Source organism: Marmota monax, unplaced genomic scaffold, assembly GCF_021218885.2.
Source record: "Marmota monax isolate L192 unplaced genomic scaffold, Marmota_monax_Labrador192_F-V1.1 WCK01_AAM20220418_F8-fsc00011, whole genome shotgun sequence".
In the NCBI taxonomy this organism is placed as follows: domain Eukaryota; kingdom Metazoa; phylum Chordata; class Mammalia; order Rodentia; family Sciuridae; genus Marmota; species Marmota monax.
Window position 1 is genome coordinate 23,750,216 of NW_026693082.1, and position 24,351 is coordinate 23,774,566.

The 24,351-nt window shown below is 34.5% G+C and overlaps 2 protein-coding genes across 2 annotated transcripts in view; one reads left to right on the forward strand and one right to left on the reverse strand.

Annotated features, from left to right (window-relative positions):
• Dnajc15 (DnaJ heat shock protein family (Hsp40) member C15) overlaps window positions 1–24,351 on the reverse strand; it is a 69,179-nt gene that overhangs the window by 14,195 nt on the left and 30,633 nt on the right. The window contains exons 2-4 of the mRNA XM_046454087.2: window positions 22,958–23,009; window positions 19,942–20,015; window positions 7,052–7,128 (exon numbers count right to left, since the gene is read on the reverse strand). Of these exons, the coding sequence (XP_046310043.1) occupies window positions 7,052–7,128; window positions 19,942–20,015; window positions 22,958–23,009 (203 nt within the window). The remainder of the gene's footprint in view (window positions 1–7,051; window positions 7,129–19,941; window positions 20,016–22,957; window positions 23,010–24,351) is intronic.
• On the forward strand, window positions 14,210–16,735 carry LOC124099099 (afadin- and alpha-actinin-binding protein-like). Its single transcript, XM_046454086.2, is given in 2 exon segments — window positions 14,210–15,895; window positions 15,898–16,735. Coding segments are annotated over 2 exon segments (1,662 nt in total). The 5' UTR covers window positions 14,210–14,409; the 3' UTR covers window positions 16,074–16,735.

Genomic DNA, 24,351 nt, shown 5'->3' on the forward strand with positions numbered 1-24,351 from the left:
CATTGATTCAATACCACGTGTTTTTCTTCACTCCTTTATGAGGTCAGTCCTTATTCTCAGATAAAAAAATAAAACACATATTAATTAGAAGGGTCATAGTATGCAGATTATACTCGTAAGTTTATTTTTCAGGAAGGCATCATACATTGTATGGAAGATAAGGTATCTGGATTCCACAGCCAAAATACTGAATTTTCTTGGGCAAATTTTTGTGTTCAGTTTGAAAGAAGACTTCTGTAAATAGGCCAAAGGAATATGTTTGCGTTCAGTTTTTCTCACTGAAAAGGCTAGCAACAACATATTCTTCACAAAGCAATTGTATGAATTAAATGAATTCATGCCTACATAGTGCTTAAAATAGTGCCTGGCACGACTATGTCCTCTGTAATAGTGAGCTTTTATTATCTTTCAACAAAGGATCTCAAAACTGCTGATATTTCATAGTTCATTTAGCTTTGTGAGAAACCTGTAGGAAAAACTTGGCTATTAGAGCCAATACTGTAAATAAAGTTAAAGGAGAAAGTCAAACAAACCTCAAATTATTTTAGTAAAACCTAATTTATCCATTATTGAAAATATTTCTCATTAGTACAATTTCTGGGCATGGAAAAAAATCAACACTAACAACGAAATCCTATTATTGCTACTTAATAGCTATACAATCTTATTTAAGCTACTTAACTTTTTCTGGGCCTCAAATGGGGTCAATAATAGCTTACTTAAAGTACAGGATAGTTGTTGTAAAGCTCAAAATAATTTAATTTGTACGGATGAACCACATATGGTGGCTAAAAGCATGTATTTTTAGCATTATCCAGATCCAAGTTCACAATCCTAATTCCAACTAATCATTAACCATGAAATTCATCTTGCTTACTCAGTATGAGTTATAATTTTATCATATGTAAAATGCACTTAATAAAACTTGCCTTCCAGGATTAAAGATAAATTAATTAATATAAGTAAAAATATTAGAATAACCTAGCACAGTGTTAAAAAGTAGTTGTATTATGGATATAAGGGATGCTTATAAAATATACATTTCATACTTTTAAAATGCAGTATAAATATTCTAATTTAATATTTCTTTAATGATTCAGTATTTAGTATCAACTTAAAGCAAAAAATCTCAAAGTCTACAGAGGTTGGGTTGCTCTTCTTCTAAATGGAACTAGATGCTGCTTAAGATCTTCAGTCTATTTTGAACAATGCCTCCTCCCCTGGGCTATCAGTTGTGAATCCTTGAGTTTCTAGCTACCTCTAACTTCCCGAGAGTAAACAGCAGATGACCAAGCATGTTAAAATGTGCTATTAATGGCTAAATTTCACATAAAATATTCTTCCATGCATAAAATGAGTAAGCCTTTTCATATAAGGACTTAAGAATATTCCTTTGGGCTGTTTACAGAAGTCTTCTGGGGGACAGTTTCAAACTTACCTTTGGGCTTCTTGGTATGTCCCAGGGACACAATCAGATACTGTTTGATTACAAAGAATACAGAATTTTGAGAAAGTAACCATTAGACACTGTACCATAGCTATGAACTGCTAAGGAGCCTGCCCATTCAGCTCTGACTGTGGGGAGCTTGAGGGCCTGGAGAAACCCTTCTGGAGATGGTTTCAGAGAACTGTGTCTGCCTTATTGCACAGCAAAAATAGCTTTTATACTAGGTATGTGCCAATTTACATATAACAGTCATGATAGGCCAGAGGTGATACACAACATATCATACTAAGGGAGTCCAGACACCAAGAGTTCAGAAACTGCCACGTGGGCTGACCTTGTACCAACAGGTCAAGATGAATAACATCTTGTCAAAGGATCAAGGACATGGTGCTTGCCATGTTCTGACAGCACTTTGTCCCAAAACATAGTGTTCTATGTTAGGATTTCCTGCTGTACAATGAGCAAGATAAGCATTCCTCCATGAGGGTCCTAGGTCAGGCCCTGCAACAATGAACACTATATATTGTTTAACTGACAATTATTAAGAAACAAAAAACATTCCAGGCATGGGATATGGTGGCACATGCCTGTAATCCCAACGACTTGAGAGGCTGAAGCAGGAGGATTGCAAAATTTGAGATTAGCCTCAGCAATTTAGCAAGGCCCTAAACAATTTGATGAGACAATGTCTCAAAATAAGAAATAAAAAGGGCTGGGGATATAACTCAGTGTATGGTGCCCCTGGGTTCAATGGGTGGAGGGGGTGCAGAGAGAGGGGAAGTGGGAGGAGGGAGAGGTGGAAGGAGAGAAGGTAGGGAGAGAAGAAGTAAAAAACACATCATTCTGAAAAATTCCACTATAATTTAGTTTCCTGTGGCTAATTTACATTTACATTCCCTTTTTTTTGGGTGTTCCCTAGCACTTTCTTCCTTTATTAGATGTTTTCTAGATCTGCATATATTAGACATGTCTCCTTAGGTAGATTCTAAATTACTTAAAGGAAATAGCTCTGATTTGTCTCTTAAAATAGTATCTAGGATTACATATGCAATGGGTGCTTAGTGTATTTTATAACCTCCCCCCAAAATAAAATGTAAAAAGGAACATTTCTTGAAGGAATAAAAGCTCTATATTAGTAAGCTCACATTATAAAAGCCTATTGTATTACAAAAAAATAAAGTTAACAAGGAGAGTTTTAAAAATCTATCTTATAAAGCTAATCACTAGATAATGAAGACATAAATTTGGTACAAACCAAATTTCTATTGTACATTTTTTTTGAGGCTATACAGAATGTCACTTCTCACTCTGGGCATTGTTTTAATTGGATACATAAAACAAAGTCTGAAAATCCATCAAGATTATCCTTGAAAATCAATTACTTTGCCTATAAAATAACAGTACACATGGTTTTGTACATAAAACTTCATAAAGGCTGGGCGTATGCCTGTAATCCCAGCTATGTGGGAAGATTCACAAGTTCAAGGCTGGCCTTGGCAATTTAGCAAAACCCTTTCACAAAATAAAAAATGAAAAGGGTTGGGGATGTAGTTCAGTACAGAACCTTCCTAGAAGTCATAAGGCCCTGGGTTCCATCTCTACTATTGCAAAACAAACAAAAAAAACTCCATAAAGTATTTATATACATTGAGATGTCAATCACCAAACTAGATTAAAGTAAAAAATACTGGAAAGGAAAATTCATCTGCACAAGTATGGCAATTCAAAACATTCTGTCTTTAAGATAATAATTATCAGACTCCTAGTGGTGAGCTTTGAGGGTGAGGAAAATATTTTCATTTGCCTACAGGGCTTATTCCCTTTGTTATTGCTATCTTAAATCTCTGGGACCTTACTACATTTTAATACATGTTTTTGTGGTTGTAATGATTAAAGATGGAAAAATTCTAGATTTGAAACAGTATAAAAATTAAATATAGTTGTGATATACCTCTGGTATATAATTTCACCATGAAATTGAAAATGTAATTTTCAATATCATGCTACTTAGATCAGGGATTTCAAACTATGCTCCCTGGAATACATTTGGCTGATAGTGGGGAGGGGGGCAGTGTCAAACTGACTAGTGTTTTTCAACCTTGTGGCAAATAAAGCAGTTCTGGTGCCATCTTTTTAAAAAAACAAAAACAAACAAACAAAAAAAAACATTGGGATTTTAAACATTTAGGGCTTTTTGGGGGGGGGGGCAGTGGTGGAACTGGCGATTGAACTCAGGGGCCTTGCTTAATATTATTCAGAATGGCTGAATAATTTTATTTTTTATTTTGTGATAGGATCTCTCTAAGTTGCCGAGGCTGGCCTCAAACTTGCAATCTTCTTGTCGCATACTTCAGAGTCACTTGGATTATAGGCATGAGTGTACCTGACTTAACAATTAAACAGTCTTACAGATGTTTTTAGAAAGTTTGAAAATCACAGATGTGTATAATTTCAAATAATACCAAGTATAATAATAGTTTTCTGGGAAGCCCGGTAAAATATTTTAGGTTTTTTGTTGCAGATAAGAGTTGTAGTACAAAAAACTATTCTTCTGCAAAGAAAAACAAAGCGAGAACTCAAACACACATTTTACAAAGAATCACAATTAAATGTAATAGGTAAGAATGTACAAAATCTTTCAGTAGCACACAATACTTTTCTTTAATAGCGCACCGACAGATCGGCTCCATTTTGCCTTTATCTATTTGTTACATAGTCTATATAGTTTAGAGTCAATGACCATAAAAAAACAAAACCACATCAACATATTCACATCTTGAAGTACCTTGTCATAATCAACACTGCCTTGAAGGAAAGACAGAGTCAGTGGAAAGCACATAAGTCGGCATGAACATACTTAATATACAGAGATAAGAAAAATTGTGCTCTATATGTGTAATAAGAATTGTAATGTATTCCACTATTGTGGTGTATTTTAAAAAATAATAATAAAATAAAAAAGGAAGAATTTTAAAATAAGCAATAAACAATGTGGCATTAATTATATCATAAAAAAAGAAAAAAGAAAGCAGATAAGTCTCATCTTTTCATTTAATGTGTTAAAGAGAAATATTTAGTATCTGCATTCATGATAGAGATAAGAAGAGAGGGGTCAACATTTACTCAGTATCTGATAATTGCAAGATAGCATTGTATCATTCTTATTCTTATCAATCAGAATAAAATATTAATTCCAATTCAAAAATTAAGAAAATGAAGTACAGAAAAGCTAAAACTAATTTTATATATATTAATAATTTACTCTTTACAGAAAATCTATGCAGTAGAAACTAATCTATTTTACAGATGAATAAACTGAGGTCATGAATTTAGGTGGTAAAACTGACACCCAGATCCACCTGATACTAGAGTCTGTGCTCTGAATCACTGATTTATCCTTGTGAATTTTATATAGCTTTCAGTTCAATAGAATAAAACTTTATAATCACACATTTTAAGCAAATTCAATAATTCAAGCAACTACTATAAATATGAGATTCCTTGGATAACATTAAATTATTACCCTTAAAAAACTTTATGCTTGGATTTATAATGTGTTTTACAATCACATCTCAAGACTAGGAATGGGATGTTATGAGAGTCCAAAAAGTTTAAGAAAAATAACAATGCCATTCTGAATAATATAAAGCAAGGAATAGTCAGGGATATAATCTAACTTTCTAATCTGCCTCCCCTGGTCAGTATTATTCCTTATTTTTAATCCTCTGACAAGAAAATTCTCATCTCTTAGATTTAAATAAAGCAACAAGTTAAACTGAGGACACCATCACCCCCTTGTTGTTTTTTTGCCAGTTCATAAAATATAACATGTTTTGGTTTGAAAACTGTACTGATTTACAAAAGATTAAATTTTTTTTTGTTAATATGACTTTAATCATCGGTTCTACTTAATCATATTGATTAAATCACAAGATTTTTTTTGTAGATTATATAATCAGCTTCCACAAAAACTTTAGAATGGGCTCTAATGGAATACAAGGAAGACAAATGAATACAGTTGCTTGTAAATTTATGTGAGGGAAAATATTTTTAACATTAAATCATAATCATACATCAATCACACAAATCAATAACTTTCTCCTATACTAAAATTAGACATTAAATGGACACTAAGGTGAAACAAGTGCAACAAAATATGCAAGATGTCAAACTGCAGAAGTACAAAAAGAATTGTGAGGGTTGAGCTGTAGCTCAGTGGTAGAGCGCTTGCCTCGAATGTGTGAGGCACTGGGTTCAATCCTCAGCACCACATAAAAACAAATAAATAAAGATATTGTGTCCATCTACAACTAAAAAAAATTTTTTTAAAAGAATTGTGAAAAAGAACCTGCAGTATAATTATGTATATGTCAAAATTATAAAACTGAATCCAGAGAGAATTCAGTGTTACAATGAGGGATATTTTGATGAACTGATTTGAAACTTCATAATTCAAATATAATGGTTCCTTGTTAAAACAACAACAACAACAAAGAACACCACAATTTTAGATGATTTTTTTTAAGCGGCAAGAGGGGCATACTCTGAGAACTGAAGTTTGTTCATTCATTCATTCATTCATTCATTCATTCATTTTGCATGAATGAACCTAATAATTGATGGTTCATAGTGTCCTGCCCTTTGGTTCTTATGTCTCCAAAAGACATGAATTCAAGCAAGACAGACAGATTATAGCAGAAACAGTCAAAGTTTATTGAAAGATAGTATACTCTCAAGAGATAGAAGGCAAGTAGGTTGTCTCTAAGGAGATAGACCATTAGCACCTTTGTCCTCTAAAATGTATCATTATTTAAACAGGATCATGTAATTTATTCCTTCTATTCCCTATGATTAACACTTGTATAGACAATAAAACTGTATCTCCATGCATATGCCCATTACCCATAAGTACCTGCATGGAAACTCACAGGGTAGGAAGGATCAAAAGCACAATTACAATAAAATGTAAATGACATTATAATAAGGCAAAGCTAACTTTCAGTCACTCAGGCCAGTTGAAACTAGTTTGGTTTTGTTGACCAGCCAGTGGCTGCCATGGTCTTTTCCAACAAAGGCATCAATCTTTCCCTTGTGATGCATGTAGTATTTGTAGTTATTGTTCCTACACATGTTTACCCCCGATACAGGGTGTTTTTGTACATATATGAAACCTAGGTAAAGGAAAGAAAACCTTAAAGTTGGTTATAGTCATCCATCTTATAGATGTAGAAACAATCACATTGACCGCTCTTGGATTACTGATTAACATTCCATTGCTCATGTCTAATTGCTACCAACAAACCCAGGGGTGCTCACCACTAAGTTACATCCCCAACCCTTCCTATTTACTCATTTTTATTTTGAGACAGAGTCTTGTTAAGTTGGCCTAGAACCTGTGATCTTGCTTTTGCCTCCAGAGTTGCTGGGATTATAAGCCTGTGCCAGTGGGTTCTCCTAGAACTAAAGTTTTAAACTGTAAAGATTTGGTCTTCTCCTCTGTCTTCTACTTGTAATTATAAATATAAGTATAACCTTATTGTAACATTTTTCCCTTTTTAAAGACAATCTTAGTCATAAAATAAAAATACTTATGCAGCATACTACCTTACACCTAAAATGAGACTAGCTTCTCGCCTGCTCATTTTCTGTTCAAATCCTCCTTTATAGTAGGACGAAAGGCTCTGTACAGGAAAGAAAAGAGCAAGAAATAATTAGTTCCATGCATGAAGTAACATAACCTCAATCCCATCACATAACAAAGTCACAGCAATGCATTTTTCTAGAAGTTGACTTGAAATTGTGGGGGAAAAGCACTAAACAATCATCCTTTTCAAGAAACTGTAGCCAAAAGGAACACTAAAAATGTTAACAAAATTTCTTCACTTTAAAACACATTAATTTTTTTTGCACTCAAATATAACTGAAGGAACAAGAGATCTGCAGAAGCAAAATGCCTCAACTTAGAGCTCTGAGGTATACTTTCTCATTGAATAACCTTGAGCAAGTCATTTATGTTGACATGGCAGACACTTTTTCTGGCTGAGAAAGAAAGTGAGTGCATCAAAATAGCAGACAAGCACACCAAGAGAGGCTGGGAAACTGGACTGAATGGTCAATATGGCTGAAGAGGTGTGAACTAGGAGGAGAGGAGGAACAGAAAATCAATGGGGGCCAATTGTGAAGCAATGAGAAGATAGGATTTTATTTTAAGCGGAAGGAGAAACTGTTCAGAACACTGGAGTAATACAGTGTGACTTTGTTTTGAAAAGATCACTCTAATTACTGTGTGGCCAATAGTAAGGAGCAATGGTTGAAGCAGATCAGTTAACAGAACATAACAATAAAACAGGCAAGAGCTGATAATGGTATGGACCGACAAAATAGTATAACAGAAAAGATGGTGAAAAGCAGACAGATTCTGAATATATTCTAAAAGCAGAACTAAAATTTACCTAATAGACTGAATATAGGAAATGACAAAAAGAGAAGAATTATCAATGATGTAGAGGACAACATTGTACATTGTCCAGAACCCCATTCAGGAGTGAAAAATTTAAGCCCTTAGATGCTGGGGCTGCAGTTGGCAGAGAGGTTTCAGCTCTCAGACCCTTGAGGAGTGGCTTTATTTGAAAAAAGTTAATCTCATGCCCTCTTCCTGGGGTAGGCTGTATCTAATGAGTGGTTGACAAGAGGGTAGAAGCATTGTAGTTCTTTAAGTTACAGTCTTTGGACTTGCCTATATTCATTTAGTCTCATAGACCCTTCCCAACTTGGGATAACCATAATGAACCATCCTAGCTTTGAAGGTTCTATGGGATCTATTAGGACAAAACTGCAGCCTAAATTGTGCCTCCATCCTTCTTTTTCTTTCTTTCTGTAGTTGCTGATCCTAAGAGCACTAAACTTACAGTTACTAATCTTTGTCTCAGTCTGCTTTTCAGAGAATCCAAACTGTATAAAATGATTTTAACCAAACTGTATAAAATGACTTCAAGGTTTCTGGTTTAAAACTGCCAAATTTCCATTTAATGAGTTAGAGAGCCAGGAACAATGGCACATGCCTGTAATCCAGCATCTTGGAGGCTAAAGCAGGAGGATTGCAAGTTCAAAGACAGTCTCAGTAATTTAGTGAGACTCTAAGCAACTCAGTGAGACCCTGTCTCTAAGTTAAAAAAAAAAAAAAAAAAGTCTGGGGCTGTGGCTCAGTGGTTAAGTGCCACTAGGTTCAATCCCCAGTTACCCCCCCCACACACACACACACAAAAAAAAAAAGAGAGAGAGAGAAGGAATAGTCGTTTCTTGTGTGTAACACATATGAGGAGGATGGTTTCAAACATATTAACTTTGAAACATCTATTAAATATCTAAGTAGAGAAACTCAACCCAGAGATAACATTCCAGTCATCAGTATATAGACAGTATTTAAAGCTCTAAGATTGAATCAGATCACCTAAGGATAAGAAGTCTAAACTAAGCCCTTAAAGACAACGTGCTCATTTAGTGACATGAAACTGGAGAGGAATTAGTAAAAGTATCTGAGAAGATGGAGCGGTAAGGTAGGAGGAAAACAAAAAGCCCATATAAGGAAGTGAAAAATGGTTTCAAATACTTCTGACAGGTAAAGTAAAATGTAAGCTGAGAACTAACCTCTGGATTTAGGAAAAAGGAGGTCAAAGACTCTGAGAAGAGCTGCAGAGGGTGGGAGTGAGTTAAAGACCAAAAGGGAGGAGAGGAATGAAGGCAGCAAATAAAAATATTTTCAGGAGCTCTAAACAGATACAGGATGTGTGAAATCAGCTGTTAGAAGTACAATTAGGCACATATGATTGAACACAAGGCTATATTTTTGTAAGGAAACACAATTAAGTATAATATCCATGGGGGATTAGCTTTAGGACCCCCACCCCCAATGATACCAAAATGCTTAGATGCTCAAGTTCCTTAAAGAAAATGGCATAGTATTTACATATAACCTACACTTATATCCCTGCATACTTCAAGTCATCTCTAGATTATTTAGTATGATATAAATAATACCTAGTACAATGCAAATGCTATGTAAACAATTGTAATACTGTATTATCTAGGGGATAATGACAAGAGAAAAAAGACTATACACATTCAGCACAGATGCAATTTTTCCCAAATATTTTCAATCTACAGTTGGTGGAATTCCAAATGTGAACCCTTGGATATAGAGGCCTGATTGCATATGTTTGAATAAAATAAAATCTGAAAGTATATATAACAAAATGTTTACACAAAAAATATCATTTTGGGGTAGTAGGATTATGAATAATTTACTTCTTTTTAACATTCTGCATTTTTAACAATGAATACATGCTATTTATATAACTTTCAAAAGCGGAATAAATAAGAATAACCAAGAAAATGATTAGAGCTTAAAAAATTGAGTCCCAGAGTCTGATCTAGACATTTATATAAACTCTTCTCTTTAACAGCTTTTTATAAATTTCTACTAAGTAGTAATTCCTGGTAATTAATTCATTCAACAAGCACTTTGGCAACTAATAACACATCAGGTATTTTCAAGTGAGATACCTATCAGTCTACCAGTACATGAGGAATATAACGTGCTTACTATTCCAAATTTTAAGTAATTTACAATATAGAATGAAAACAAATATTCCTTCACTTCTGACACAGTTTTGAGGGAGGAAAAAAAATGAATTGGTTAGTACCTATACTACCCTAGTAAGTTCTGTATCTTTCTAAACATGCAGAGAGAATACGTAGATAGATACAGAGTAGAGCTAAAGCTAGAGGTGGAAAGCAACAAGGGATTGAACAGAGGAAGAACACCTGGTTTTAATGTCTCAGTAAATCCAAATCTTAACTGCATGCAAACCTTACTCCCTGTTATGGTTTGTATGTGAGATGTCTCCCTTTTTAAAGCTCATGTATGAGACAATGCAAAAAGGGTTAGAGGAGAAATGACTGGGTTATGAAAACCTTAACCCCAATCAGTGAATTAATCCTCTGATGAGATTAACTGAGTGATGACTGAAGGCAGGTAAGTAAGGTGTGAATGAAGAAGGTGGGTCATTGGTGGCATGCCTTTAGGGTATATTTTGTATATTTTGTAACTGGAGAGTGGAATCTCTCTGCTCTCTGATCATCTCGTGAACTGCTCCATGCTGCCACACTCTTCTGCCATGATGTCCTGCCTCATTATGAGCCCCAAAGAATGGAATCGGTGATCTATGGACTGAGCCCTCTGAAACCATGAGCCCCCAAATAAACTTTTCCTCTTCTAAAATTATTCTCGTCAGGTCCTTTAGTTACATCAAAGAAAAAGCTGACTAAATCATTCCCTAAATAAAAGCTTATTATCCAATTTAGTTGCAGCAAAATAGCAGTATCACCAACTTGATCCATAGCAGTCATTTCTACAGAAGCATATTTGTTCTATTTTTGTTTTTAAATCATGTTGAGATTAATGCATAGGGTAATTATTCAGGAAAAAAAAAACATTTCTGTGAGTCTTTACCTTAGGGAGCTTGAAAATTTTGAATCAGCATAATAAAGAAGAAAAATTGATGATATTTCCAGTCATTCCCACTACTGTCATAAAACTCATTAACCTTAAAAGCAAGTATTGGTATTTGTGCAATGTTTTCTTTTAATTTTTAGCTTTGCCCAAGTGGAAATGTAGTCTCAGAAAAGGCTCTTTAAAATCTAGGAAGTTGTCAGGAAGTTGTTCGTATCCTGAAGAATTGACTAATAGGAGTAAGTCAATTGTTACATAGATAATTCTCATAGACCTTCTAAAAGAAACTTCATTTTGAAGATAGAAGCTTAATGATGTGGGAGCTGTATACAGAAAAGTATACAAAGAGAAAACAAAATAAAAACAAAATGCTGACACCTAACATACTTGCACATTTCTTCACTGAAAAATCATGCCTTCGAAAGCCATGAAATTCAGATTTTTTATCACACTATTTTAAATAGAATTATCATAATTTTAATCTACTATGTTTAAGTTAGTATCTGTGTTATGAGCAGGCACAAAATTATTACTCTGTATCTTTCCTCCCTATTAATAAAGTATAACTAAAAGGTTCTCTTAAGCTTTATAATAATATATCAATATTTAGATTGCATTATTCAGATTATAAAGATCTTAAGGCACTGTAGAACCACTTCTGACAATGCTGTGGTGGGCTAAAGGAAATGTTTAGATCTATAAAAATTAGATTACTACAAGAAATAATTATATCATCAAGTAAGTGAAGTAAATAGTTATATTTGTCTAATATGATTTCCAAGAACAGAAACAGTGAGACTCTACTAGTTTTATAATACTGTCTATTAGAAACATATCCTGGTTCTTCCAAATTATTATTTTGCATTATTGCATTCACAAAGTATAAACTACAGAAGTCAAAATAATGTCTTCCTAAAATTAGAATTAAATGCTTCAGTACCATAGTATCTTAGGTACCTCCTTTTCAGAAAAGGTTAGGGATAAATAGACATTAGCTTAATACACATTAAGCTTAATACATTAAAAAGCAAGCAAAAGAGCACTAGTTCAAAAGAGCTGACTGAATCACAAAGTTCTTTTTGTTTTCCAAAGTGCCTTTGAAATGGGAAAAGAAATATTTTCAATACAAAAAAAAAAAAAAGACAATATGAGGCATAGAAAACAAGAAATGGGAAGAAATGGGACAAGAAGCAAACCAGAAAGTTTATAAAGAAATCCTGGAAGACTGAAAAACAGGTAAGATCACATATAAAGAAAAATCATAGTAGTCCCAAACACAGGGTGGTGGGGGTGTTTCAGGGAAAACACCAGGAAGGAACTGGTGTTTCTGACTCCAGCTGGTAAATCCTAAAATGTAAGTAAAGAATGAAAGAAGAGAGTCAGTGGATCCCATTTTGGAACCCAGAAAATGAGGGAGCGGGTTATCTACGACAAGGAGAAAAATTAAAGTAGACTCTGAAGATCTCAAGCCTGCCCCTGTCTTCTTGCTTTGGAAGATGTGCCTACTGACAAACCTATTCATAGGCCACTGACCATGGTATTAAGCCACTGAAGTAAATCTACCAAACTGCTGGAGAAAGCCAGGAGCATTACTTATATTAATCAACTTAGTCCTCACAAATATAAAACAACACCAAGGATCATCAGACATTTTGAAAACACTCAGTATCATGGAGGGAAAAAAACAACTAAAAGAATCAAGATGAACTGGTAACAATTGTCTCCAGAAGAATAAAAAAGAGAGAAGCTTGTGTGATGGGACACATCTATAATCCCACCTACTAGGGAGGCTGAGATAGGAGATTTCCAAGTTCAAGGTGGCAGTTTAATGAGAGGACTTAGTCTCAAAAAATAATAATGCTCCTGGATTATTACAATTCTTAGTACTTAAAAAAATAATAAAATACTAATTAGAATCTTTAAAGTTATTCAAAATGACATCACATTCATTTTAAAAAGTGGATTGCTATAAAAAGAATACAAGAAAGAATTCTTGGAAATTATAAAAAAAAATCACTAATGTATATAATTGAGATGGACTAACAGAATGATCATTGCTGAAAACCAACATAGTGATTTGGAAAATAAGCTGTGGAAATAACTACAGAATGTACAGCAAAAAAAGACAAGGCAAAAAAAATAAATAAATAAATAAAATAAGGGCTAAAATGTTAAGAGACATAAAGGATAGACTCAAAGGTCCAACATCTTTATAATAGGAGTTCTAGAAGTAGAGAAGAAAATGAAGGAAGTGAAGGAAAAGTCCAAGAAATGAAACACCAAGCAGATAGACACACAGAGTTTATTTGTCAGAGATGACAAATAAAGGCCATCTCTCTATAGGAGAGAGGCAAAACAGGCTTGGGTTCTCGGATTTTTATAAGGCAGGCTCAGGAATCTGAACTGGGCAGGTCCTAATGCATGGTTAAGGGTTGGGTTGGTATGAGGGAGTGGTGAGCCTTTCTATGAACCGCCCTTTGGTGGGAAAGTGAAACTTTTTTCTTAAAATGGCAGCTGTCACTTAAGATGGCCATCAGATGCTAAGCAAGGACCTCATAGGAAGAAAATAATTTTTTGAATATAAGAAAACATTACAACAAAAGGCAATTTTCAAATAAGTTACCAGTTCACTGAGTTCCTAAGAATTTTCAGAACACCAATAATACAGAGAAAATCCTAAAAACTTTGAGAGCCAAAAAATGAACACTAAAAAAACCTAAAACCCCAAAACAAACAACAAAAGAAAACCAAGACAACAGGCTATCTACAATAAATACAATGAAAAAGAAGAAGAGCAGAAAATCTGACTATGAGTATGCAGGAATGTAGAAGTGTAGGCACTGAGGTTAAGTCTCAGCAGAGAGTTCTGTAGTTCTCTCATGTTAGCTCCACTAAATTTCAAGGAACTAGTAGTGATAACTAACAATGAGAAAAAAAGCAACTGTTTAACAGAGAAGAACTTACAACATTTACCATCCATGCATACCATATACACAAATTACTCCAGGCAATATTCCAGCAAAATGGAAAAAAAAAAAAAAAGAGGAAGATGAGATTTAAAAACAAGATGTTAAAGCTTAGAGGAAATAAATAAAGTGAAGTGTTACAACAATAATGAAAAGAGAATCCACTGGAACTTGAGTTTTGGGACATTCCCCTTTGAATGACAGACTGACATACAACCGTAGTTCTTTTTTTTTTTTTTAAGTAACCTCATTTGGTTAAAAATAATTAATATTGGAGGAGGGGCGGTCGGCGCGAGGCGCTGCGTCCCGCCGCGCCTGTGCGGGCCCGCGGGGCTGCGGGAGCCGCTCTTGGACACCGCGAGCGGTGACTCCCCGCCGCTCCCGGGGGCTGTGACGGAGATGCCTACTTAGAAGAGTGACAGCAGCTGGTCTACATGTTTCAGTGCTAAACTGGTTCCTCAGGTATCCTGGCTCTGGAAATTGCTATGGGAGATTGGATGACTATTACAGATCCAGAAAGTAAAAATCTCTCTCAATATACCTCAGAAACAAAGATGTCTCCATCAAGTCTATATTCACAGCAAGTGCTATGTTCTTCAATACCTTTATCAAAAAGTGTGCACAGCTTTTTCAGTGCCTTCTGCACAGAAGAGAATATTGAACAAAGTATTTCATATCTTGATCAGGAATTGACCACTTTTGGTTTTCCTTCATTATATGAAGAATCCAAAAGTAAAGACACAAAAAGAGAATTAAATATAGTTGCTGTTTTGAATTGTATGAATGAGCTACTTGTACTTCAGCGGAAAAACCTTCTAGCTCAGGAAAATGTGGAAACAAAAAATCTGAAACTGGGAAGTGATATGGACCATCTGCAGAACTGCTATGCAAAACTTAAGGAACAACTGGAAACCTCCAGGAGGGAAATGATTGGGCTTCAGGAGAGAGACAGACAATTGCAATGCAAAAACAGGAATTTGCATCAGCTCCTGAAAAATGAAAAAGATGAGGTACAAAAATTACAAAATATCATTGCAAGCCGAGCTACTCAGTATAATCATGATATGAAGAGAAAAGAACGTGAATATAATAAGCTAAAGGAACGTCTGCATCAACTTGTTATGAACAAGAAGGATAAAAAAATCACCATGGACGTTTTAAATTATGTGGGGAGAGCTGATGGAAAAAGAGGCTCCTGGAGGACTGGTAAAACAGAAGCCAGGAATGAAGATGAAATGTACAAAATTCTCTTGAATGATTATGAATATCGTCAGAAACAAATCCTAATGGAAAATGCTGAACTTAAGAAGGTTCTTCAGCAAATGAAAAAGGAAATGATTTCTCTTCTTTCTCCCCAAAAGAAGAAACCTAGAGAAAGAGCAGATGATAGTACAGGAACTGTTATCTCTGATGTTGAAGAAGATGCTGGAGAACTAACCAGAGAGAGTATGTGGGACCTATCTTGTGAAACTGTGAGAGAGCAGCTTACAAACAGCATCAGAAAACAGTGGAGAATTTTGAAAAGTCATGTAGAAAAACTTGATAATCAAGTTTCAAAGGTACATTTAGAAGGTTTTAATGATGAAGATGTGATATCACGACAAGACCATGAACAAGAAACTGAGAAACTGGAGTTAGAAATTCAGCAATGTAAAGAAATGATTAAAACACAGCAGCAACTTTTACAGCAGCTCGCTACTGCATGTGACGATGATACCACTTCACTATTACGAGACTGTTATTTGTTGGAAGAAAAGGAACGCCTCAAAGAAGAATGGTCCCTTTTTAAAGAGCAAAAAAAGAATTTTGAGAAAGAAAGACGAAACTTTACAGAAGCTGCTATTCGCCTAGGATTGGAGAGAAAGGCTTTTGAAGAAGAAAGAGCCAGTTGGTTAAAACAGCAGTTTTTAAATATGACTACATTTGACCACCAGAACTCAGAAAATGTGAAACTTTTCAGTGCCTTCTCAGGAATTCAATCAATGTACTGAATATAACTCCTGAAGAAACTACACCAAATCAGGTTGGAAGAGAATGTACAAATCAGAAGTGGAGCATAGCATCAAGACCTGGGTCACAGGAAGGTTGCTACAGTGGATGCTCCTTGACCTATACAAATTCTCATGTGGAAAAAGATGACTTACCCTAGATGTGTGGATGGGATTTTTTTTTTTTTTCATTAACATGTTCATCAGATTTCACATCTAAGTTGAAACAGGGTATGCCATAAAGTCAGTCATCTCTAATAATTCAAGATGGTCTGAGTTGTTTGTTTGGATTTCCCTGTCTTCCCCCAAAGAGCTGAAATGCTAAATGTCTTTAAAAGGATATAAAAGCTTTGGATATGTATTTTTAGTAACAGAAACATCTGGTTCTGTGAATAAAGGAATGTATAGATGTTTGGATGGAAACAAAGCACTAGAATGAGTTTCCTCTTTATAGGTATTAAAAATAGCACTTTTAGGAAACTGATTATTGTAAATGTTTAATTTTTGTCCCAATATAGTTGGCATTGGAAGTTTAACCTTTACTTGAATGTATACTGTAGATTTTTAACAAAGCAAGTTCTATATTTATTATGTTTAGTGTGATTTTGAAATTACCTCTTTCATGTTTTAAATAAAATGAAATTTATGTATGTTTTGTACATAGATATACATGATTATGTTAAGAGGCTTTAAGACTTAAAAACTTCTACACAACCATGAGTACAGTAAAATTTTCAGTTGTATTCTGTTTACAGGTGTGTTAGGACCATTGCCACATTGCATTTAAGGTTTTGTGTTTTTTTTTTTTTATCCATATGGGCAATAAATATTCGAAAATCTGACAAAAAAAAAAAAAAAAAAAAAAAAAAAAATAATTAATATTTACAAAATCAAAATACTGTAAATGCTGTATTTAGGAATTTTGACATTTGGGATTCATTAGTGTGAAGAGAAAGCATGCATATATCTCATTTTTTCAGTTTCCCTGGAGTGATTAATTTTTAAATAATTGCTTTTAAAAAACTTGTATCTTCACTGAGGTATAATTATTATGATGATGATGATTAAGATATTCTGTGATGTTTTACTATAAACTGTAAGAGTGGAACTTTGTGAAAAAGGAGGAGAAGCCAGATTTGTTAAAAGCTAAATTTCTTACCTAGAATCCGCAAAAACAGAAGGAAAGGGACTTGCACACCATTTTTTTTCTCCTTAAAAAAATGCAAGTTGCAGGGCAAGTATACACTTCAATCTACCCTATCTTACCTATGAGCTTTCTATTGAGCAGTAAGAATTTTTTTTCATTTTCTTGTTCTCTCTTCCTTTACAATTAAATAATTCCTGAAATTCTCTCCATTTATTATTGGTAAACATGGGAAGATATAACTAAAGTCCATTTAGAGAACTATGTCACTATTTTTATTACCATTACTCTCTCTTGAATCACCAACATCTAACACCATTCCCTCGTTTCATGACTTCTAACTCTGGGTCACTATAAACTAAACTCTATGTCACAGGCATAGTGATAATCAAAATGCAAATCATGCTGTGCTCAAAATCTCACAGACTTTCTGTTCATAAGAGTAAAATTTGAGGTTTTCATAGTCCATTAGGCCATAAGGATTTGGGCCCAATCTACTATTCTTCCTTTCATAGACTCCATGAAGTTACCCATTGTTATGATTTGGATATTAATTGAAGGCTTGGTTCCTGATGCAGTAATTTCAATGGAGGGACTTTGGGGAAGTGATTGGATCATGAGGTCTCTGATGTCATCAGTGAATTAATCCATTGAAAGCTGAATGACTACAGGGAGGTAGTAGAAACTACAGGCAGGTATGGCATGTTTGCCTCCAAACTATAGAAGTTTTCAATGTTTACATAATATTATAAAATTGGAAAAATAACATCCTAATACTCTTTCTACAGAAGTCCCTTTATGTATAAAACATACTTATGACATTAAAACGATTAACAGTATTGCTTTTTACAATGATATTCACTTTGAAATATATAGAAAACCAATACAACCTATGACATACATGACACAGTTCACTGGGTACATGCCCATTGAGACCATATCTTGTCCCGAGCAACCTTCCTTTTTTTGTGTTTTCTGGCTGCCATGAACTGAGCAGATTCCCCTGCCAAACTATTTACCATGATGATTCTGCCATGGAGCCAGCCAATCAGGGACTGAAACCATGAGCCAAAATAAATCTTCCCTTCTCTAAGTTGTTTTCTCAGGTATTTGTTACAGTGATGAAAAACTAACCAAAAAGCCTTGTTGCTAAGCTCATTTCCATCTCAGTACTTCTGTAATGTTCCCACTAACCAGAAAGCTCTTTCTTCAGATGCTTGCATAGCCTGCTTCCATGTCTTCTCAGGCTTGCCTGGCCTATCTAATGAAAGATTCTTCTGTTGTTATTCTTTAACTTCTTACCCTAATTTAGTTTTCCTTAAAAACACTTAACAGGGCTGGGGATGTAGCTCAGCAGTAGACTGCTTGCCTATCTTGTATGAGGCCCAAGGTTCAATTCCTAGTATAGGAGGGGGAAAAATGCACTTAACAGCTGGGTACAGTGGCACACTCCTATAATCCCAGCTACTCTGGAAACTGAGGCAGAAGGATTACAAGTTGAAGGCCAGCTTGATAACTTAGTGAGACCGCAATTCAAAATAAAAAATTTAAAGATGCTGGGAATGTAGTTCCGTGGTAGACTGCTCTTGGATTCAATCCCCAGTACTCTGGAGAAAATTTTTAACTAATTATAAATACTTAACACTTATAGATATTATGTATCCTAATTCATTTGTTTATGATTTATCTCTAATAAAATATAAAACATAAGTGCCTACAGGAAAATGTCTTTGTCTGGTGCATGATTGTATCCCATGGCCTACAATGTCTGGCATGTGATAAGGTGCTCAATGAATATTTACTTAATAAATGCTGAATACCCTGGCAATACTTTACCAAACAAAATATAAATAGGAACAAAAAATAGACATATACTCACTTTAATCACAGACATACATTTATAGGATTCCAAAATCTCTTAAAAGTTGAACCTGGGTTTAATTATTTGTCAGTATGTCATCCTTTGGAAAGGCTCATTGTTCTTGGCTAACTAAACCCCAAAAGCCTGTGATGTCTTTGCTAAAACAAGTCATTCATTCTCAAATTGCTGCAAGCCAAACTGATCTATTCTAGTTCTGCATAAATTTCTCAGAACTCAATGTTTATTTTTCAGGGCTTCAATGAGTCTTATTTGAATTGTCTTCATTGGTCACAAACCTCAGTTCATAGTGTGGCTTTTTAGATAACTATTATTATCCATTCCTCCCTTATATTCAGCTCACCAGAGTCTCTGATGCTGGTAGATGAATGGATAAGCCCTACAGGACTTCAGGCTGGAATCTTGTAATTTTGTATTTGAGATGGGTCAGGTACAGTGATATAAGGAGAGGAGTTTCAAATTTCAAGATTGCCGCAGTCCGGCTGCAGCAAAATAACCGGGGGGTGACGAACAACTTGTGTAGATTGATACAGCAGGAGTGGGAGCCATTTATTGCAGGACAGGAGCAGTATTTATACATTCCACACAGCTTATCTAATTAGCATAAACTAGATACATCAGACAACCAATAAGGAATCTCCACACTTAATGGCTCGCTTTTGTTACTTCTCAAACCACTCCCTCTGGCATTTTGCCAGGCACCATCCAGACTTGTTTACGAACTTTAACATTCCCCTGGCAAAATGCCAGGTGTTATTTTGACTTGTTTACAGACTCTAACACAAGATGAAATAAACTCCTGAGTAAGCTACATAGAGGCAGGACTGTGTTTTGTTTCATCCCTCTCCCTTGCTCCTGTTACAGGGACTGGTGTACACTGGACACTCACTAAATGTTTATTGAATAAATGAACAGTAGTTAGAAAGGGAAAATAAGTTACCCAAAAATTAATGTAATACTACTGGCTGGAGCATAAAAATTAGTTGTGAAGTCACATTTAACTTACAGAAGATGAAACCTTCCTTGCAGTGTCTGTAATTGCTTGTTCTAGAGGTTTCCAGATCTGAAATGCATAGCGACCTAAATGGTAAAAGGAAGAAACGCAAATATAATTTTCTATAATCAATGTCAATCAATACCTTCAAGGTAACTAGCATGTTGTTTATTGATAGTTTACTATTTTCAATAAATATTTCAAAACTTATAAAAACAAACAAAAAAACCAAACCCATGTTTTCTCAAATTTCTAATCTACTGAGGACAGAATTTCATTTTGATATCATTATCACAGCCAATAAATTTATCAAGTTGTAATTTATGACTATAGAAGTTTTCAATGTTTACATAATATCATATTATAAAATTGGAAAAATAACATCCTCGTACTCTTTCTACAGAAGTCTCTTTATGTATAAAACATACTTATGATATTAAAACGATTAACAGTATTGCTTTTTACAATGATAATCACTTTGAAGCATATAGAAAACCAATACAACTTATGATATACATGACATAGTGATTTTTTAATGAAGTTATCTCTAAACTAAACAAAGCAATTATGCATGAAACATTTAACAAGGATGTTAATTATTGGTTTATTACTGAAGATGGCTACTCTCTCTAAAAACTTATTTCAGGTTTGCCTTTTGTCGACATACAAATATTCAAACTTCCCCAGTTTTGAAAACCAAGAATCTATAATAAAACAGGTCCTAAACTGTTCTGAGGATATCAAACAAGAATAAAATATCATCTAACTAATTTACCTTTTGTATCCTATTGAGAACATGTGGCTTCTACTAGTGTGTCTTTCTTTAAAGGTCTTGCCAGAAAACAGTATATGACACTGTGAACTTAAATTCTAATTCTAACCATAAGCTTATTTGCAAATCAAGAGTTCCACTGGAAAACCTCAACTACCTAGATCTTTCAGAAGAACTTATCATTTGATTACACAATAGTATAAACTGTAGTTTTTAAATTACCCCAAAATTCTTCAAAACCACAATCAAGCACAGTGACTGAATTCCTTTCTCAGTGAAAAAGCAGATAAAAGCTTTAAGAAGTGGAATCTGAAGTTTTCCTTTAACCATAAACTAGATGAGCTATCCCCCCATCAAACTGAAGTGTATATTCTCCTAAATTGTACTGTTTAGTTTATTTGGCTCTGGAAGAGATCTGTTGTTATAATTAGTAACATGAATTTGGAAATAGTACAATCTGCACATCAATTCTCGTAAATATTTTTAAAGAAGACTTGGAAAAAGTGCATTTTTTTTTTTTTTTTGGTATTGAACCCAGGGCCTTGTGCACGTGAGGCAAGCATTCTACCGAGTGAGCTGTATCCCCAGCACCAAAGTGCATCTTTTTCTAATTTAAAATGAAAATCTTACATTTTATTCATAATGACTATGCCTATTCTACTAAAATACTTCTAAAATAGTTTTATGCTTATGGACAAGTTTGTCAGAATTCCTTTTAAGATATGATTCTCCTCTAGAAAAACCCCAGAATTAGTTATTCATTTTAGTATATAATTGGCACAAGGCTGTGCTGCCAAAAAAGATCAAGAGGATCTGAACTACTGAACTTTTTTTTTTCCTCCACTGCAGGACTGGGAATTGAACCCATAGTGTCGTCACACTTCTTGGGCAAGAGCTCTACCACTGAGTTACATCCCTGGCCCCAATGAATGTCTACTTTTTAAAGTTCTATTTGTTAACTGAGAATTGTATGAAATTAAGTACCATGTAAAATAAAATAGAATCTTATTTGTCATTTTTCTATTGGAATTTAACTCCATTTAAACACAGTGGAATAGTTTTACCTAAAAACATCCAATTAACAAGATCAAATCCATACAATTAGAAACAAAACAGTAAATATCAACATGGAAATACTCTTAGATTAACATTTAATTAGGGAATAGCTATGCAATTTAAAACTCTAAGTTAGTGATTAAATTAGCAATTTTACTTTTAATATTCATAACTTTTTTCTAAAAAGATGATTTTGACAGTGAAAGAAATTCTCCTGGGTTTTATTAAAGAAATTATACCAATATGCTAAAAGATGAAGTAATAAATCAGTGAATAACTGTGTTCATCAGAAGTAACTGACAGCTTAAGAGTATAGACCCATCTGCAAGAAAAAGTGAGCATGGGAATATAAAGGAATTCCCTATCACTGAGATCCTTAGATTGCACTGAGACAGGAATTCAGGGCACAGAGAACAAGAACACTGAGGCTAATAAAGGAAATGCCTATGAGCCACTGGAATATAAAACAAACAACTAGCAAGTAAGGGAATGTGCATCCTTGCCTGCAGCTTGAAGCTTGGCTGATGAAAAAGCAACAAAACTGCAAGATACCTAAAAAGGGCACTGGAAAGAATCAAGAAGCAGGCTTAAAACATGCAAGGGCACTTTAGAGCACAAAAATGTAATTCTGTCCTGACTACCTTAGTCTAGCCCCCTAGCTACTCTATAAATATTAGAACCCCAGAGCAAGATTGGAGTCACTATCTCACTCTAAAATTTGACTACACTCCCTCTTTGTTTTTGCTTTCCAATAAAGCTCTCCCTTCTTGTTCTACAAGCTGACTCTTCCTTAAATTCTTTTCTGCAATGGAGTCAAAAATGTGGAAGGTTTGAGGTCTCCTCTGCATCTGGAGAAATCTCCGACTCCATACAGTGACAGCATCATATCAAAGATTTCTTGTTATTATACACTATAGCTCAATTTAAAGAAAAAGAAAAAAAAAGCCAAGAACACCAGCTATTTCTGGGACTAGCATTCCTAGCACATACATCATCAATTTTCTTCAGTTTACTACAGTTTACCTAGATTTTGTTTTACTAATGTTTAGCAACTATAGATGGTGAAAAGAATGAGTATGTATAATGTTTGAAGACCAAAAATGTCAGAATACAAAGGTCCTACTCATCAATCAAAGTAGCAGCTAATTGAAAATCCTGTTCCTACAACAAATATTGACATATATTCTTCATTTATCTTACCTGCAAATGCAAGAGCTGCAACACCCAGTCCTACAGCTATCAAACTTCTTGCCTGTGGAGGAAGAAATATGATAACTTGTAGAATTACATACTGTGAGAAACACACTCACCTGTCTAAAGCCAAGGAATGAACTGAGAAGGTACAGAGAAAGTGAGGCTTTCGTGACAGTCTTGCAAGATCAGGTGTCTGGTACTCAGGCACACCCAGAGCAGTTATAATTAGCACTATTCCCTCCAGGGCAAGGTCCCTCCTTTGGTTGCTCATTGGTTGAGTACTAGGGGGTACACAATCTTCCCAAAAGTCACTTAGGTTTTACTGTTGTTTAAAGAATTTAGTTGCTTTTGCCTTTAATTGTTTCCCTCTCCTTTTATATTCTTGTGGCACTAAAGTCTTCTGGGATTGAATGCCTTCTGGCAGATAGGCAGCTGGTCAGGTTGTCCCTTCCCTCTCACCTCCTGTTTGTTAAGGAGCTGTGAATTTTTCATACTCCAGTGTTACCTACTTTAATTTTCCACTCTGCTCTCCCTTCCTGCTTCTTCTTCTTCTTCTTCTTCTTTTTTTTTTTTTTTTACATTCCAATTTCACATTTAAGGCTAAATAATGAATTCTGAAAATGGACAATTAGACTTTCTGTCACCATACTAAGTTTTAAAAGAAAATCAATCATCTTAAATAATGAGGATAATTACATTAAATACTAGATTTTCTTCACACTCTACTGTGAAGAACAGAACTTAAAATCTACAGTGTCTAAGGAATTATATCTGCTGCTTGCTTTATCATCTAAATTTTGGTGAACTAAAATAATTCTATACTTTAATTTTCATATATTTGAATTCATTCTAACCAAGAGCTTTTACATTACCAACAGACTATTCTTAATAGTGGGTTTAATATATATATATCTTCTGTAAGGACAAAAGGTGCATATTTCCTACTCGATATTTTATATTTGCAATGCTCAAATGCATTTGCTGTTTTTAGAGTTTTAATAAAACCTTTAATGCATCTTTGGGAAAGTTGAACTTCAAAAATTAGTAAAAATCTTAATTTAAAAATTAGTTAGGGGGGTTGGGGTTGTGGCTCAGCGGTAGAGTGCTCGCCTAGCACATGTGAGGCTCTGTGTTCAATCCTCAGCACCACGTAAAAATACATTAATAATTAAAAAAAATAGTTTCCTACTTTTCTGGACCGGTAAAATTTTTAAACAATAAGAACCAGGTTCAGAATGTCACAATCTAAAATATCATAAGCTAATTCTGATTTAAAAACCTTCAGTCACAACACGTGGCAGAAATAAATTGCTGTCCTCAATATCCATTCATAAAACCAGAAATTTCTATTTTTAGTTGGACATGTATTTCAAGCCTCCCTTGGCAGTCTGATGCCTATG